Source organism: Erinaceus europaeus, chromosome 15 (assembly GCF_950295315.1).
Source record: "Erinaceus europaeus chromosome 15, mEriEur2.1, whole genome shotgun sequence".
NCBI classification, from domain to species: Eukaryota; Metazoa; Chordata; class Mammalia; order Eulipotyphla; family Erinaceidae; genus Erinaceus; species Erinaceus europaeus.
Window position 1 is genome coordinate 27,479,943 of NC_080176.1, and position 17,683 is coordinate 27,497,625.

Here is a 17,683-nt window from a genome sequence, read left to right on the forward strand (position 1 = left end):
GTGTATGTGCAAAGTGGAGGGGACAGCCCCCCCACCCCCATCTGTTCTTTAATTCAACCATCTCTGACAATTGGAATCTACAGTGGACGCGCCCTCTCTCTTTCGTTCTCCAGTGACTTTATCTTGGCGACCTGGCTCCAAGGGCTGAGGCCCTGACCCCCTCCCCCTAGAAATTTCCCGTAGAAGCTGGGGCGGGGCCGTGAATCAGCACTGGCTCGGCCTGATGCGGCCACGGTCCCCGCCAGGGGTCCCCAGCGGCCGCGGAATCCTAGCCCCTCCCCTCCTCTGCCCGCGCTAGGGCCACTGGGAGTTGTAGTCTCGACCGCCCCTTTGTCCTTGATCTCCGCACGCAGAGCCCCACCCGAGCATTAACTACAACACCCAGAGGCCCTCGCGCTAGAGGAGGTTGAGAGACCCGGGATGGGGGGAAAGGGCGGGCGGCCTGTGCAGCAGCCGGGGCGTAGGATCTAGGAGGCGGCAGTGGGTGTGGGAGAAGGAACAACAGGGATTTTTGGGGGGCTGCGGTGAAGTGAAGACCCCGAGTTGAGCGAGAGGGGCAGCGCGAGAAGCCGCGGGATCCGGGCGTGGCCTGGCGCACGGACGTGGGCGGAGCCTGAGACGTCACGCAGCGTGGGCGGGGCTGCAGGGGGGTTGTCCGTCCGCGGCACGCACAGCAGCCGCAGCCACCTCGCGCCGGGTCTCGCGGTCGCAGGTCCCAGTCGCAGCAGCCTCTGCCCGCCGCCTCCAGTCGCCTCCACCTCCCGCTTCGTGGGTCGGTTTCCTCCGGCACACGGGCTCCCGCCGCCGCCACCGCCCTTCCGATCCCTTCAGGCCGCCCCGCGAAGATGGTGGACCGCGAGCAACTGGTGCAGAAAGCCCGGCTGGCGGAGCAGGCGGAGCGCTACGACGACATGGCCGCGGCCATGAAGAACGTGAGTGCCCTCTCCCTCCCCGTCCCCTCCCCTGCCCGGTGCGCGCGGACCCGGGAGACGCCTGTGGGGCTGTAGGGGCGCGGGGAGGGGGGGCCCCCGGGCTGGGGGCTGGGAGCCGGGGCGCGGGGGCTGCGCATCCTTTGTGCCCCACTTCCCCTCCTTCCCCGCCCGGCGTGGGGGCGGGGGCCGCATGGATGCGGTTCCTCTTTCTCTCCCCGGCGGCTGGGCGGCGCCTCCCCATTCACTCTGCGGGTCTCCCGGTTTTCCGAGCCCTCCCACCCCCAAGTCCCCACCCACACCACCACCACTCCCCCCCCCCAAAAAAAAATAATTGATCTCTTTTCTCTCCTTCCTTAACTTTGCACCTCCCCCGGGCGGGGGGGAAATGCTTTTTCCTGAAAACCTGGGCTCCGTGGTGCAAAATCGAAACCTCTTTGCTTAAGGTTTTTTTTTTTTCTTCTTTCCCCCCCCTCCTTTCTTAACAAAAGGCTCCTTTCTCTCTCTAGTCCCCACTGCTCAGTAATCTTTAATCTCAATTTTAGTGAGCAAAAGGGGAAGGAGGGGATTTCCCTCTCCCTCCATTGATCTCCAACACGCCATCTCTCCATTTTTTAAAATGCCCCCCTCCCACCTCCCCAAGGTTTTTATTTTATCTTTTTTTATCTTTTTATTTATTTATATTTTAAACAGAAAGGTCATGAATGATTTCCCGGCCTGACCCCCTAGGATCGAGAGGCACATACATTTTTTGAGATTTCTCTTTAGTTGAAAAAAAAAATCATCCTCCCCTTCCACCCCCCAATCTGAGATTGCAAACAAAGCGGTGGTGGGAGGTAGTCTCTAGTCATTCTAGAAGATTCTGCATTTGTCATATTGCAGAGAGCCTAGTCTGGGTGAGGGAAAGCTGGGAGGAGGTATTCTTAAAGAGGAAAGGGTCCCCCCTCCTTTTTTTAAAAATTAAATTTGGTTAGCTCTGTCTCAGGTTTTTATATTTCTTTCTTTTTATATTTTTTGTGTTTATCCAGTTGTCGCATTTTGTCTGGGATGCAGGTTTCTGCCTGGTTCCTGTCTGTTGCACCATTAAAAAAAAATTTTTTTTTTCAGTGACACCGTATTCACCGACCAGTTTGATATTAGAGGAGGGGTAGGGGGTATTGATTGAGCATTGGCACATTGAAACCCGGTAAATGATTGAATCCGAGATTGAGGTCTCCCACCCCCTTAGTATTTAACTCCCTGCCTTATGTAACAAAGGTTTGAAAAGGCTTCTCCAGTTGGGAGTGGATGCAGGAGGACGCCTTGCACATTTCCATCTTTCCAAGGCAGAGTCTTACAGAGGCATTCTTGCTTGCTCACTTTTATGTTGAAGCCAGCCATGTTCGCAAGGATTTTGTCTCATTCTGAAATCGGAGGTGACTGCTGTATGGTCACAGTGGCGGCACCACAGCAATTTAAAGCTCAAATAAATCGTTTGTCAACTGCGCACCGAATCTCCAGTCTGCCTGCCTTAAAATTTTTCTAATTTTTTTCCATGTTTCCAGTTTCACAGGAAAGTGAGTGACCTCGCACCTTATATCCATAGCAACCCAGTGATGTCACACACAATGACACAGAGGCTGCAATGCACCTAAGGGCTGGTAGGGAGTGTGCAGATGGCATATGTCCAGGGTAATGCAGAAACGGCAAATCACCCAGGTGGAGTTGAGAGCATTTGATCTCCATAGATAAAGACCTATCCCCAAGCCCAGAATTTCCTTTAGTTTGAAACATGCAAATCGGGGATCTATAGACATGCCTGGCCATCTTCCTATCTCTACTGTTTTCACAAGCTGATAGCACATATTTCAATTTTTGAACTTTTTTTTTTTTAATACGGCAACAAAGGAATAAAGACAAGGCATTTTAGAATGAGCTGTGTTTTGATGATAAGCGTAGGGGCAGACTTCATACTTGATATTGCACGTTAAGTTGGCAGGTTTTAATAAAAACCTGAAAAAAATAAGACCTTACCTTACTGGATCATTTTCAGTCAAAACGAAGGACCCATTAGAAAGCATTTCAACCTTGGATTAGGGAAGTTCTCTTACTAGTTATACTTTCTGGAGGAAAAAACACTTTGTCAAGTAAAGCAAGCCAATTTTATGCCTGTTACCTGTGCCTTTGGAGAAGCAGGCTTCTGACCTCATTTTTCTTACATGTACAATGGGGGCAATAAGCTACTTGAGCAAGCTGTGAGCATTAAGTGAGATTAGTCCACTCAAGAGATACAGTGTTCAAGTATGTTGGCTTTTTAAAATTTTTTAAAAATATTTTTACTTATGTTATTGGCTAGGGACAGATAGAGAGGCAGAGAGACACCTGCAGCCCTGCTTCACCACTTGTGAAGCTTCCTCCCTGCAGGTGGGGACCAGGGGCTTGAACCTGGGTCCTTGCACACTGTAATGTTTGCGCTTAACCAGGTGCGCCACCACCTGGCCTCCAAACAAAAAAAGTTTTTGAAAACTTTTTTTCTTCCCCATCTCTTCAGGGGAATGTGCAAAAAAAAAAAAAAAAATACAGGAGGGAACAGAATATTCAGTTCAACCACACAAAGGCATTTCCTTCCAAGGGAGAAATCATCTTGACAATAAAACAGCCAGATTTTTTTTTTTAAAGATTTTATTCATGAAGAAAATAGGGCAAGAGAAAGAACCAGACAACACTCTGGCACATGTGCTGCTGGGGGATTGAACTCAGCACCTCATGCTTGAGATTTCCATGCTCTTTCCACTGCGCCACCTCCCCAACCACAAGGGGTTAGATCTGTTTACACTTAAAGAAATTAAAGAGCTGGGCAGGATAGAAGAAAACAGCATTTTGAAAGCGAGGAGCAAGAGAAGTTTAGCCCTAACACAGACGTGTTTAGGCAGAGAGTAAGCCCTTAGGTGTGCCCCCCTCACGAGCTAGCAGTGGTCTCGTTCTTTGGATTTTATTATTATTTTAAAAATTATTTTTGAGAGAGATACAGAGCACTGCTCAGCTCTGACTTATAGGGTGTGGGGGATTGAACCTGGGACTTAGGAGCCTCAGGCATGAGAGTCTGTTTACATAACCATTATGATATCTCCCCTGCCGGATTTTGTTATTTAAAAAAAAATATTTACTTATTCCCTTTTGTTGCCCATGTTGGTTTTTAGTGTTGTAGTTGTTGGATAGGACAGAGAGAAATTGGAGAGAGGAGGGGAAGACAGGGGGGGGAGAGAAAGACAGACACCTGCAGACCTGTTTCACTGTGAAGTGACTCCCCTGTAGGTGGGGAGCCGGGAGCCGGGAGCCGGGAGCCGGGAGCCGGGAGCTGGGAGCTCGAACCAGGATCCTTACGCTGGTCCTTGCGCTTTACCGCTGCGCTACCGCCCACCTCCTCCCGTCCTTTGGGTTTTATCTCCAGGTTAATAGTAGGCTACTGGTAGTTGCCTGGGAGGAGGAAAGGTTCTGTTCCAGGCTACTAATTTTTTTGAAGTTACTGAGTTAAGCAGCTCACCGATGGGTTGGAGGGCATTGGTGGTTATTTGAATTACGTAAAAAAGGAAGAAGAAAAAGAGAAAGAAAAAGCAAGCCTTCCTTGTGGAATCAATAAGTGTTGTGTCTTTCCTCCTTGCTCTTCCAGGATGCCAGATCAATAGCCATTATCACTAATGGAGTGATGATACCTCTGGGTTGGGAGGGGGCGGTGGGCTTCTGCCAGCCGGTATCCACACCTGTGCTTTCTATTGTTCTCTTCTTGGGGGGAGGTGGGAAAAAATACAAGCAGGTTCTTTATTTTATTCTTAGTGTGGTTTTTCTTTGCCATAACTGAAGTGACTAATGAGTGATTTTTTTTTCCTCCTGTAATTAAATAAATAAATAAATAACAAGACTGTTCTTTTTGGGTTGTACTGAGATAAAAGATTTTGCTAAACGCATCCCCATGAGAGGCCTTTGGATCACCAGAGGCCCCGAGAGGCTTCGTCTCTCAGCTTGTGTGTGTGTGTGTGGGGGGGGGGGGCTTGTTTATTAAGCCAGATTCTAAGCTGCAGGAATGGAGACAGCTGCTCGGACGCTACCGAGGTGAAAGCGGTGTCAGCTAGCCCTTTAAAGCCTGCAGCCGAGTAGCACCCGGTGCTCTGTTGTACAGTCTAACCTCCAGTTAAAAAAAAAACAAAAACAAGAAACAGTTCTTTAGTGGTGACGATGGTCCAGCTACAGCTGGCTGGGTGTCAGCACATGTCTTCTGAGTCAGGAATGTGTCCTTAAGGAGGTGCCTGGGACAGCCCGCAACCAGTGGGGCCGCTATCTTGTTGGCTGTTTCCCAACTTAACATTTCAGCAGGAGTTGGAGGGCTAGAGGGCTTTTCTCAACTAGGCTTCCATTTGGCAAGTTCAAGGGTTTACAAAGCAAATACTCCCCCCAGAGAATCTGATTGTTCCTCAGATCAGGGACTACTTAGAGATCAGAGAAAGTGGTGGGGTGGTCTTGCTCGGTCTCATTTCCCCCCGCCCCCAAAGCTGACTTGGTTAGAAAGATCTCTGCCATGTGGCTGAGGCTGGCCACAATGGCTTCTGCCTATGATGTGATGGGCATTTGATTTCCCGGTGCCCGGGAGCCCTGAAGTGTCTCACTCCCAGGCTCACTGATCCTAACCCTTGCATCTCCCAGGGCACCCAGTTCATTCTGCACTCGTAGCAGAATTCACAGGGAAAGCCGAGATCAGCCTGAATGTTCAGTAGTCAAAGGGGTGGGGATCACATGATCACATAGGCTTTTTTTTTTTTTTTTTTTTGCCAGAGCACTGCTCAGTTCTGGCTTGTGTTGGGGATTGAACCTGGGACTTTGGAGCCTCAGATGTGAGAGTCTCTGCATAACTACGACACTATCTTACTCCCATCAGGATCACATATACATACCACTGTCTTATTTCCTGGAATATTTTACTAGGTACTGTAGACTACAGATTTCATTGGTTTCCAACTTGTTAAAAAAATATTATTGGATAGAGACAGAGGAGTTGAGAGGGAGAGAGACAGACACCAGCAGCACTACTGCAGCACTCGTGAAGCTTTCCCCCTGCAGGTAGGGACCAGGGGCATGAATCTCTGTCCTTGTGCATTGTAAGGTGTGTGCTCAACCTGGTGCGCCACCGGCTGGCCCCTCCAACTTGATTTTTTTTTTTTTTTACTTTTAATGAGGGGGAGAGAGTACATGAACAAAAAGAATGACCAGGAACACTATTCAGCTCTGGCTTATGGTGGGGCTAGGGATTGAACCTGGGACCCCAGAGTCTCAGGTATGAAGGTCTTTGCAGAATTATGCTGTCTCCGTAGCCCTAGATTCCAAATTCTAAGGCCTTTCAAATAACTCTCATTTCTTTTTTTAATATTTTATTTTATTTTTTATTATTGGATAGAGACAGAAATTGAGAGGGGAGAGAGACAGAAGGAAAGAGACAGACACCTGCAGCCCTGTTTCACCACTCTGAAGCTTTTCCATCTGCAGGTGGGGATTAAGGGGCTTGAACCTGGGTCCTTGTGCACTGTAGTGTGTGCACTTAACCAAGTGCGCCACGGCCTGGCCCCTGCAATTTTTATTAAGTCTGCCCCCCCCCCCCCCCCCCGCTTCTGTCTGGATGTTGGGGAGAAAAACAAACAAGATGACATCCACAGACATTAAGTTAATTTTTTAAAATTTATTATTGGATAGAAATTAAGAGAGAATAGGGAGACACCTAAAGCTCTACTTCACTATAAGTTTGACCAGAGCACTGCTCCGCTCTGGCTTGTGGTGGTGCAGGGGATTGAACCTGGGACCTCAGACCCTCAGGCAGGAGAGTCCGTTTGCATAACCATTATGCTGTCTACCCTTGCCCACTATAAGTTATATATATATTTAAAGTACTTATTGGATAGACACAGCCAGAAATTGAGAGGGAAGGGGGTAATAGACAGGGAGAGAGACAGAGACAACTGCAGCCCTGCTTCACCGCTTGTGAAGCTTTCCCCCTGCAGGTGGGCACCAGGGGACTTGAACCTGGGTCTTTGTGCACTGTAATGTGCGCTCAACCACGTGTGACACCTCCTGGCCCCATAAGTTAATTTTTATTTTATTTTATTTATTCCCTTTTGTTGCCCTTGTTGTTTTATTGTTGTAGTTATTATTATTGTTGTTGTTGTTGGATAGGGCAGAGAGAAATGGAGAGAGGAGGGGAAGACAGAGAGGAGGAGAGAAAGATAGACACCTGCAGACCTGCTTCACCGCCTGTGAAGCGACTCCCCTGCAGGTGGGGAGCTGGGGTTCGAACCGGGATCCTTATGCCGGTCCTTGTGCTTGGCGCCACCTGCGCTTAACCCGCTGCGCTACAGCCCGACTCCCCATAAGTTAATTTTTAAGACATACAGTGTATCCCCCCCCCTTATAGAAACAAAAACTGAATCTTACCTGTGTTTGTCTTTTCAAAGAGTTGATAGACTCTAACCCAGAGTTTCATTCATAGTGTCTCCTAGAAGTAGATAATTTTTTTCCCCCTCTAGGGTTATTGCTGGGGCTCAGGTGCCTGCACTATGAATCCACTGCTATTGGAGGCTATTTTTTTCCCCCTTTTTTGGCCCGTTTTTTTTTTTTTTTTTGTCTCGTTTTGTCTCGTTTTGTTTTGTTTCCAGGGTTGTCACTGGGGCTTGGTGCTCCTGGAGGCTATTTTTTTCCCCTTTGTTGCCCTTGTTTTTTTTTTTTTTTTTGCTAAAAAAAAAAGTTTATTAGGATTCTTCAGAGTTGCTTTTTTTTTTTTTTTTTTATTAACAAAACCATAGGGTAGGAGGGGTACAACTCCACACAATTCCCACCACCCAATCTCCATATCCCACCCCCTCCCCCGATAGCTTTCCCATTCTCTATCCCTCTGGGAGCATGGACCCAGGGTCATTGAGGGTTGCAGAAGGTAGAAGGTCTGGCTTCTGTAATTGCTTCCTCGCTGAACATGGGCGTTGACTGGTCGGTCCATACTCCCAGTCTGCCTCTCTCTTTCCCTAGTAGGATGGGTCTCTGGGGAAGCTGAGCTCCAGGACACATTGGTGGGGTCTTCAATCCAGGGAAGTCTGGCCGGCATCCTGATGACACCTGGAACCTGGTGACTGAAAAGAGAGTTAACATACAAAGCCAAACAAATTGTTGAGCAATCATGGACCCAAAGCTTGGAAAAGTGGAGAGGAAGTATTAGGGAGGTCCTTGTTTTTTTTTTTAATCATTGTTGTGGTTATTTTTGTTGTTATTGATGTCATTGTTGTTGGATAGGACAGAGAAATGGAGAGAAAGATAGACACCTGCAGACTGGATTCACCGCTTGTGAAGCAACTCCCCTGCAGGTGGGGAGCTGGTGGCTCGAACCAGGATCCCTACGCCAGTCCTTGAGCTTTGTGCCACTTGTGCTTAACCCATTGTGCTACTGCCTGACCCCCGGCCCTTGTTTTTAAATCATTGTTGTGGTTATTATTATTGTTATTAATGTTGTTGGAGAGAGGGGAGAGAAAGACACCTGCAGACCTGCCTCACCGCTTGTGAAGCAACACCCTTGCAGGTGGGGAGCTTAGGGCTTGAGCCGGGATCCTTACGCCAGTTCTTGTGCTTTGTGCCACGTGAATAATTCTTTTTTTAAAGAAATATGTATTCTTGAGAGAGAACCAGCACATTATTCTGGCACAAGTCAGGATCCCGGCAACAGTGTTCAATGTGTTACTCTCTGGGTAATTCACCTTCACCTGGTAGACTGCTATTATATTAATACTATATTAATATAATGTTATATTAATAACTTTGTGACTAGGTAGAAATGAACTGGTTTTGGCAGTGTAGAAGTACAATTTCGTACTTCGAAGCACAAGGCCCTGAGTTTGATGCCTGACACTGCATATCCTGGAGGGATGCTCTGGCCTCTATTTTAGGAATAAAATATGTCTTAGAAACTTAAGTGTAGGGGCCGGGTGGTGGCACACCTGGTTAAGCACATGTATTACAATGCGCAAGGACCTGGGTTCGAGCCCCTGGTCCCCACCTGCAGTGGTAAAGCAGGGCTGCAGGTGTCTCTCTGTCTCTCTCCCTCTCTATCACCCCTTCCCTCTTGATTTCTGGCTGTCTATCCAATAAATAAAGATAATAAAAAAATTAAAAAAAAAAGAAACTTAAGTGTAGGGGGGTTAGATAGCATAAGGGTTCTGCAAAGAGACTCTCGAGCCTGAGGCTCCAAAGTCCGGGCTTCAATCCCATGTAGCAACCATAGCTGTGCAGTGCTTTGGTTTTAAATAAAAATGTATGTGGTAAAAAAAGAAAAGAAACAGTGATCTTATAAAGTAGCTAACCTTTTACATTCCCAAATAGACTCATTGGCGTTTCTCTCTCTCTCTCTCTCTCTCTCTTTTTCTTTCTCTACTAGTCTTGCTCAGCTCTGCTCTGGCTTATGGTGGTGCAGGGGAATGAGCCTAGGACTTCCGGAGGCTCAGGCCTGAGAGTCTCTTTGCAGAACCACCATGCTATCTATCCCGCCCCCATTTTCCAGCCAGCGGGACCCAGGTGTAGAGTCCGCTTTCAGCTCTTACTCATAAGTTACCAGAGCACAGCCTGGCAGCTCTGACAGCTGTGAAGGCAGCAGCTGAGCCTGTCATGGCTGTGGCTCTGGGGAACTCCCTTCTCTGCCCCTCCCTCCACAAGCTTGGGGGTGTGGATGCCAGAGAGGCACTTCAGTACTGAGGTACCGACCAGTAGGTGGCTCTGTGGCCCAGTGGAAGGCTTCCGGGGAGCTGCACAGCGTGTGCCCTGTGGGGCTTCCCTACCCCACTCTGAGTGAGTAGATCTTATGTGGCTTTCTGCAAGAGGTGGATCCTTGCTGAAGGGATTCACAAAAACTGGATGTAGGTAGCCCAGGTCTAGGAACAGAGTGGCCTACAGGGCAGCTACTGAACTTATTTCTTTAAAATTGTCCCGTCCCCCCCACCACCAGGGTTATCACTGGGGCTCGGTGCCTGCACTAGGAATCCACTACTCCTGGAGGCTGTTTTTTCCCCTTCTGTTGTCCTTGTTAGCATTTTTGTTGTTGTTGCTGTTGTTGTGGGATAGAACAGAGAAATGGAGAGAGGAGGGGGAGAGAAAGATAGACACCTACAGACCTGCTTCAATGCTTCCCCTCCTGCAGGTGGGGAACGGGGTGGGGCGCTCGAACCAGGACCCTTGAGCTAGTTTTTTTTTTTTTCTTTTTCCTTTTTTTAATATTTATTTATTCTTTTTTGTTGCCCTTGTTGTTATTGATGTTGTTGTTGTTGGATAGGACAGAGAGAAATGGAGAGAGGAGGGGAAGACAGAGGGAGAGAAAGACAGACACCTGCAGACCTGCTTCACCTCCTGTGAAGGGACTCCCCTGCAGGTGGGGAGCCGGGGGCTCGAACTCGGATCTTACACCAGACCTTGCGCTTTGCGCCAAGTGCGCTTAACCTGCTGAGCTACAGCCCGACTCCCCCTTGAGCTAGTCTTTGCGCTTCAAGTCATGTGCAGTTAATCCACTCGCTACCACCTGGCCCCCTAAAGTTGTATTTTATTATTAAATCTCTAGATACAAAAAATAAGTTGGTCAAGTTTTTTTTTTTTTTTTTTTTAATATATTGTCTAGAGACATCCAGAAAGTGAGAGGGTAGGGAGAGACACACCTGCAGCCCTGCTTCACCACTCACAAATGGTTCCCTCTGCAGACGGGGACTGGGGGCCCGAACCCTGGTCCTTGTGTATTGTAATGTGTGCTCTAGCAGGTGCGCCACCACCCACCTGGCCTCAGTCAAGTCTGTCATAGAAGAAAGAGATTAGCCCGAGCACTATTTGGATCGGTCTTGCATGTGAATCCATTGCCCTCACCAGTGGAGCTGTTGATAATGGCCATTATCTTAAGGATGGAGACGGAAGCTGACTTACTGTTTCCATGTGGTCTCACTCCATTCAGTGCAGTGAACGGTCCGTATGCAGGGCCTCTAGTAGGAATTGAGACATCATCAGCCCAGGGGGTGGTGCAGTGGATAAAGCTTTGGACTCCCAAGCATGAGATCCTGACTTCAGTCCTGACTTGTCATCTGTACTAGTGTGTGACACTCTGGACTTCTCGCTCCTCTCTGTTAAAAAGAAAAAATGTTCAGGGTTAAAACTAAACTAGTGCGGGGGTGGGGGGGCAAAGAGAATAGGATGGGGTGGTGCAGGTGGTGACAAGGATCTTGGTTCAAGTCCCCGGTCCCTACCTGAAGGGGGTAAGTTTTCTTAAGTGGTGAAGCAGTGCTGCAGGGACACTTATCTCCTGTTTCCCTCTCAATTTGTCTCTTAAGTAGAGAAATGAGAATTAACAGGTGGAAATTAACAGAAAGGGCATGGGGGGGCTAGTATGGTGAGTGGCTAGAGAAGGAATAGGCTGAAATTATTTTGCCTCCAGTGATACCCTTTATTTTTTAAACCTTTTTTTAAAAATTTATTTTATTTATTCATTCCCTTTTGTTGCCCTTGTTGTTTTATTGTTGTAGTTATTATTGTTGTTGTCATTGTTGGATAGGACAGAGAGAAATGGAGAGGGAGGGGAAGACAGAGGAGGAGAGAAAGATAGACACCTGCAGACCTGCTTCATCGCCTGTGAAGCGACTCCCCTGCAGGTGGGGAGCTGGGGTTTGAACCGGGATCCTTATGCCGGTTCTTGTGCTTTGTGCCACATGCGCTTAACCCGCTGCGCTACAGCCCGACCCCCCCCCTTTTTTTTTTTTTTTAAACAGAGCACTGTTAAGCTCTGGGTTATGGTCTTACAGGGGCTTGAACCTGGGACTTAGGAGCCTCAGGCATGAGAGTCTGTTTGCATAACCATTATGCTATCAATCCTCCACCCTAACCCTGCACTAGGAATCCACTGCTCCTGGAGGCCATCTTTATTTCTGTTGTTGCTGTTAATTATTGTTGCTATTGCTGGATAGGACAGAAAGAAATTGGGAGAAGAGGGGAAGCCAAGGGAGAGAAAGACCTGTTTCATTGTTTGTGAAACAAATCCCTTGCAGGTGGGGAGTCGGGGGCTTGAACTGGGATCCTTGTGGGGGTCCGTGGGCTTTGCACTACGTGGGCTTAACCTAACGCACCACCACCTGGCCCCTCGGTTTTTTCTGTCATGAACAAGTATGCTTACTGCTTGAATCATCCTGTGGCTGTGTTGCACTGTTCGGGGGAGGTGATAGGGAAGAAGACCAGAGGCCTGCAGCTGCGCTTCACCACTGACAAAGCTTTTCCCTTGCAGGTGAGGGCTGGGGGCTCTAACCTGTGTTGTAATGTGTGCTCAGCCAGGTGCACCACCACGGTGCTACTGTGTTGCACTTCCCCAGACTTTATAAATACCACTGGGGATATACTTGTGCCTAAAGCTTCAAAAACAGTTTTTATTAGTACTAACTTGAAAATTTTTTAATTATATTTATTTACTTTCCCTTTTGTTGCCCTTTTTTTATTGTTGTAGTTGTTATTGATGCCATCGTTGTTGGATAGGACAGAGAAATGGAAAGAGGAGGGGAAGACAGAGAAGGGGAGAGAAGGATAGACACCTGCAGACCTGCTTCACCACCTGTGAAGCGACTCCCCTGCAGGTGGGGAGCCAGGGGCTTGAACCAGGATCCTTAAACCGGTCCTTGCGCTTAGCGCAGTGTGCACTTAACCTGCTGCACTACCCGCCCGACTCCCTATTACTACTATTTTTTATCACAGCCTGCTTAGCTCTGGCTTATGGTGGTGTATGGGGGAATTGAACCTGGATCTTTGGAGCCTCAGGCATAAGAGTCTGTTTGCATAACCATAACTTACCCACTGCCCTTTTAAAATTGTATTTATTGATTTCTTATTGGGTAGAGGCAGAACTGGAGAAGGAAGAGGGAGATAGAGACATAGACACCTGCACACCTGCTTCACCTCTTGTGAAGCTTCCACCCCAGCAAGTGGGGACCAGGGACTGGAACCTGGGTCCTTGTGCACTGTAATGTGTGTGTGCTTCACCAGGTGCGCCACCATCTGTTCCCAACTCCTTTGAGTTTTCGTTGAATGCTGTTGGAATATATTGCAGATAATTGGTGCAGAACTCACTTGATCCCCACTGACTTATTTATTTATTTATTTTTTACCAGAGCACTCTTCAACTCTGGCTTATGGTGGTGCTGGCTTATGGTGGTGCGGGGGAATTGAACCTGGGACTTTAGAGCCTCAGGCATGAGAGTCTGTTTGCATAACCATTTTGCTATCTACCCTCTGCCCCTCCCCCCACTGACCTTTTTACAGCAAGAAAAATAACAAGTGGGAAGGGGACAGCAGAAGCATGCTGGCGAAGTGTCGCTCCTGAGCCCTGAGGAACTCCGTATCATGGGAGGTGGCCTTTTTTCCCACTGCAGTGACCACATATTTGACTTCCACCCAGATTGCCAGCATGATCACTTTCCATTCCTATTTGACAGCCTCCGTGTGATGTTTCTTGCTTGAAACGATCCACAGCAGGGGTAGATAGCACAATGGTTATGCAGAGAGGCTCTGAAGTCCCAGGTTCAACCCCTTGCACTGCCATCAGCCGGAGCTGAGCAGTGCTCTGGAAGACAAAAACAAGATTTAATCCTGATGTCAGATAATTGGCTTCTCTTCTGTTGGCACCCTTGCATTGCTTCTCTTCAGCCCTCACTTTTGGGGGGCGATCTGCACCTGTAGGTTAAGAGCCCTGTCACTGTGGGCCTTTACTTCCTCCTCGAACACATAATCACCCTCTTCACTCTCCCCTTTTTGGAGAGGACAATAGACAATCTTCTGTTAGCTCTGGCTTTATCACTCCTCCCAGCTGATTTCATCAGGAAACAAGTACCACTTTCTCATGGCTCTAGCTGCTTGTCAAGCAGATACAAATCATTTTTGCCTTAAACTCAGTCACCATGGATGCATGGAAGAGGCTGTTCTTTTGTGGTCCAGGAGAGATGGCACAGTGGGTAAGGCACTGGACCTCTCAAGCATGAAGTCTCGCTCAGTCCCCAGCAGTACATATACCAGAGTGAAGGTCTGGTTCTTTCTCCTATATTTCTCTTTTTTTTAAAAAAAATATTTGTTTATTTATATTCCCTTTTGTTGCCCTTGTTGTTTTATCGTTGTTGGTCTCGTTGTTGTTGGATAGGACAGAGAGAAATGGAGAGAGGAGGGGAAGACAAAGAAGGGGAGAGAAAGACACCTGCAGTCCTGTTTCACCGCTTGTGAAGCAATTCCCCTGCAGGTGGGGAGCTGGGGGTTCGAACCAGGATCCTTACACTGGTCCTTGTGCTTGGCGCCACCTGCGCTTAACCCGCTGTGCTACCGCCCGACTCCCCTATATTTCTCATTTAATAAAATCTTAAAAAACAAACAAAAAATGCTTAAAATACTATCTTTTTGGAACTAGATTCCCTTATTCAGGAAGAAGGGAAGATGGTGAAATTTCAGCCTTAGTAAGATTGATGTTGTGACCAGTGGGAGAGGGAAGGACAGAACTAGGGTGTTACTTTGCTTGCATATATGTTATATATGTTCACATCTCCCCTCATATATATAATTTTATTTATTTTCCCTTTTGTTGCCCTTGTTGTTTAACATTGTTGTGGTTATTGATGTTGTTGGATAGGACAGAGAGAAATGGAGAGAGGAGGGGAAGACACCCGCAGACCTGCTTCACTGCTTGTGAATCAACCTCCCTGCAGGTGGGGAGCCAGGGGCTCAAACTGGGATCCTTCAGCCGGTCCTTGCGCTTTGTATCACGTGTGCTTAGCCCGCTGTGCTACAGTGAGACTCCTCTCAGAAATTTTCTTACACTAATGAGAGAGGAGAGAAAAAAGTGAACCAGAACATCACTCTGGTACAAGTGTTGCTGGGAATTGAACTTGGGGCCTTTGTCTCCAGGGTTATCGCCGGGGCTCGGTGCCTGCACTACGAAGCCACTGCTCCTGGAGGCCATTTTTTTCCATTTTGTTATTGGGTAGGACAGAGAGGAATGGAGAGAGGAGGGCAAGACGGGGAGAGAAAAGTAGACACCTGCAGACTCACTTCACCACTTGCGAAGCGGCCCCCTTGCAGGTGGGGAGCCGGTCCTTGTGCTTTGCGCCACGTGCGCTTAACCCGCTGTGCCTGGCCCCTGAGACTTACTTATATGAGAGAAAGCGGAGGAGAAAAAGAACCAGAGCTATACTACGGCACATAGGATGCTGGGCTTTTGGGGCCAGTTAGTGGTGCACCTGGCTGAGTGCACAGGTTACAGTGCTCAAGGACCTGGGTTCAATCCCCCGGTCCTCCCCCCAGCAGGGGGAATGCTTCAAAAGTGGTGAAGTAGTGCTGTAGGTGTCTGTCTCTCACCCTCTCTTTCTCCCCCTTCCCTCTTGATTTTTCCCCTCCCCCTTCCTTGATTTTTGCCTGTCTCCATCCAATAAATAAAGATAATTAAAAAAGAAAGGATGCTGGGCTTTGACCGTTGCACCTTGTGCTTGAGGTCCAACATTGTTGACGTGATGTACCACCTCCCAGGCTCATTCTGGAGGACAGACAACACAGCCCTGTCCCAGCATCCAGGGAGCTTCACCAGCCTGTGTGGTGCCAGGGCCTGACCCCCGAATTTCATTTTATTTTAAATTAGAGCACTGCTCAGCTCTGGCTGATGGTGGTGTGGCTCATGGTGGTGTGGCGGCTTAAATCTGGGACCTCATGGCTTCAGGCATGAGTGTTTGCATAATCATTATTCCTCCCCTCACACACACCTGTAGATTGGATTCTACTTGCTGAATGACTCCTAGCTCATACTCTGAAAGTTTGGTGAGAGACAGTAAGGTTGCTTTTTTTTTTTTTTGTCCTTATTATTATTGTTATTGATTATGTCATTGCCGGATAGGACAGAAAGAAATGGAAGATGGGAAGACAGATGGGGAGAGAAAGATAGACACCACCTGCAGACGTGCTTCACTACTTGTGAAGTGACTCCCTGGCAGGTAGGGAGCCGGGGGCTCAAACTGGGATTCTTATGCCGGTCTTCCAAGTTAGCGCCATGTGTGCTTGGGGATCCTGCACTACAGCCCGACCCCCGCTTTTTAAAAAATCTATTTACTTGTTACTTGATCAGAGAGAAAATTGAGAGGAGCGAGGGAGACAGACGCCTGCAGGTGGGGAATAGGCTCTGAACCTGGGTCCTTGCGCCCTGAAATGTGTGCACTCAACCACGTGTGCCACCCTCTGGCCCCTACCAAAGGCACTAAGTTTGTCACTTCTGGTGCCAGCATTTTCACTAGGTGAACAACATGATTGTCCTACTTCTGGCAGCGTGGCTTTTGACTAAGACAGGAGACACCACAGCTCTGCTGTGTCACAGGAGACACCCAAGAAGCTTTCCCTTTGCAGTATGTACCCAAGCAGTGGCAGGTAGGGAGGGGAGCTTGAACCTGGTCCTTGCACAGGGTCATAAAGGGTCCTTGCACAGGGTCATAAAGCGTGGGTTAGCTAGCTCCTGGCCCTGGCTTGGACTGTCACTTTACATTCGTTGTATGGATTTTAGTGTTGGGGGCAGGCGGTGGTACACCTGCTTAAGTGTGCACATTACTGTGCACAAGGATCCAGGTTCAAGCCCCTGGTCCCCACCTGGCAGAGGGAGGAAAGCTTCACGAGTGGTGAAGGAAGGTTGCAGGTGTCTCTCCTCCCATCCCCTCTCAATTTCTCCCCCCCCCCTTTTTTTTTAAAGGATTTTAGTGTTGATAATGGGCAAACGCTAGAAGAAGTGTTGATAATGAGCATCTTGGTGAGACAAGAGATAGGAAGGTGAAAATCCTGCCATCATGTGGGCGTTGAATAAAGGTGTGACACCTCCTGAAATAAAAGGCATTGCATAAGAGTTGGGCGGTAGCACAGCAGATTAAGTGCACATGGCACAAAGCATAAGGACCCCCTGTTTGAACCCCTGGCTCCCCACCTGCAGGGGAGTCGCTTCACAGGTGGTGAAGCTTGTCTGCAGGTGTCTGTCTTTCTCTCCCCCTCTGTCTTCCCCTCCTCTCTCCATTTCTCTCTGACCTATCTAACAACGATGATATCAATAACAACAACAATAACTACTACAACAATAAAAAGACAAGGGCAACAGAAGGGAAAATGAATAAATAATTTTTTTAAAGGCATTGCATACGCCAGAGTGCTGCTGTTGGTCTTGCTAGTAAATATTTAAATGCATTTGTCTATCAGAGAAGCAGCCTCACTCTGGCATCTCTTGCTTGAAGGTCCAAAGCTTTATCTGCTGAACTGCCATAGAAAAAATGTTTTGAAGCTACGCTAGTGTTGACTTGTATTTTCACTTGGAAAAAACCCCCCCCCCCCTTTATACTAGTCATGGAAAACTTTTTAGCTACAAGTACTTGTTTCGACGTCTTACTGTTTTCCAAAAGAGTCCTAGGGAAAGTTTGTGAATATGCTACCTCTGCAGCAGTTGTCCCATGAGTTGATCTGTTTTCAGTAATTTTATGAGACGTTCCATTGTTAGCGGAAACATCGAAAACCCTTCAAACTCCTGCAGATTTGCCGTTTGTCCACCTTGTTGGTCTTGGAGAAGGTGGTTATGTAAGTTAGGTCAAACATGGAACATGTTTCCTAGTACTTTGCTCAACACAAATGGAACCTGTCTTATTTCTCCTAAGACGGTGGGTCGCACAATTGTGTTATCTTCTAAGTTT

The 17,683-nt window shown here is 48.0% G+C and overlaps 1 protein-coding gene across 1 annotated transcript in view; it reads left to right on the forward strand.

Moving 5' to 3' along the window:
• The first annotated feature begins 464 nt into the window (after positions 1 to 464).
• YWHAG (tyrosine 3-monooxygenase/tryptophan 5-monooxygenase activation protein gamma) overlaps positions 465 to 17,683 on the forward strand; it is a 28,146-nt gene continuing 10,927 nt past the window's right edge. The window contains exon 1 of the mRNA XM_007517944.3: positions 465 to 932. Coding sequence (XP_007518006.1) covers positions 846 to 932 — 87 coding nt within the window. The 5' untranslated portion in view covers positions 465 to 845. The remainder of the gene's footprint in view (positions 933 to 17,683) is intronic.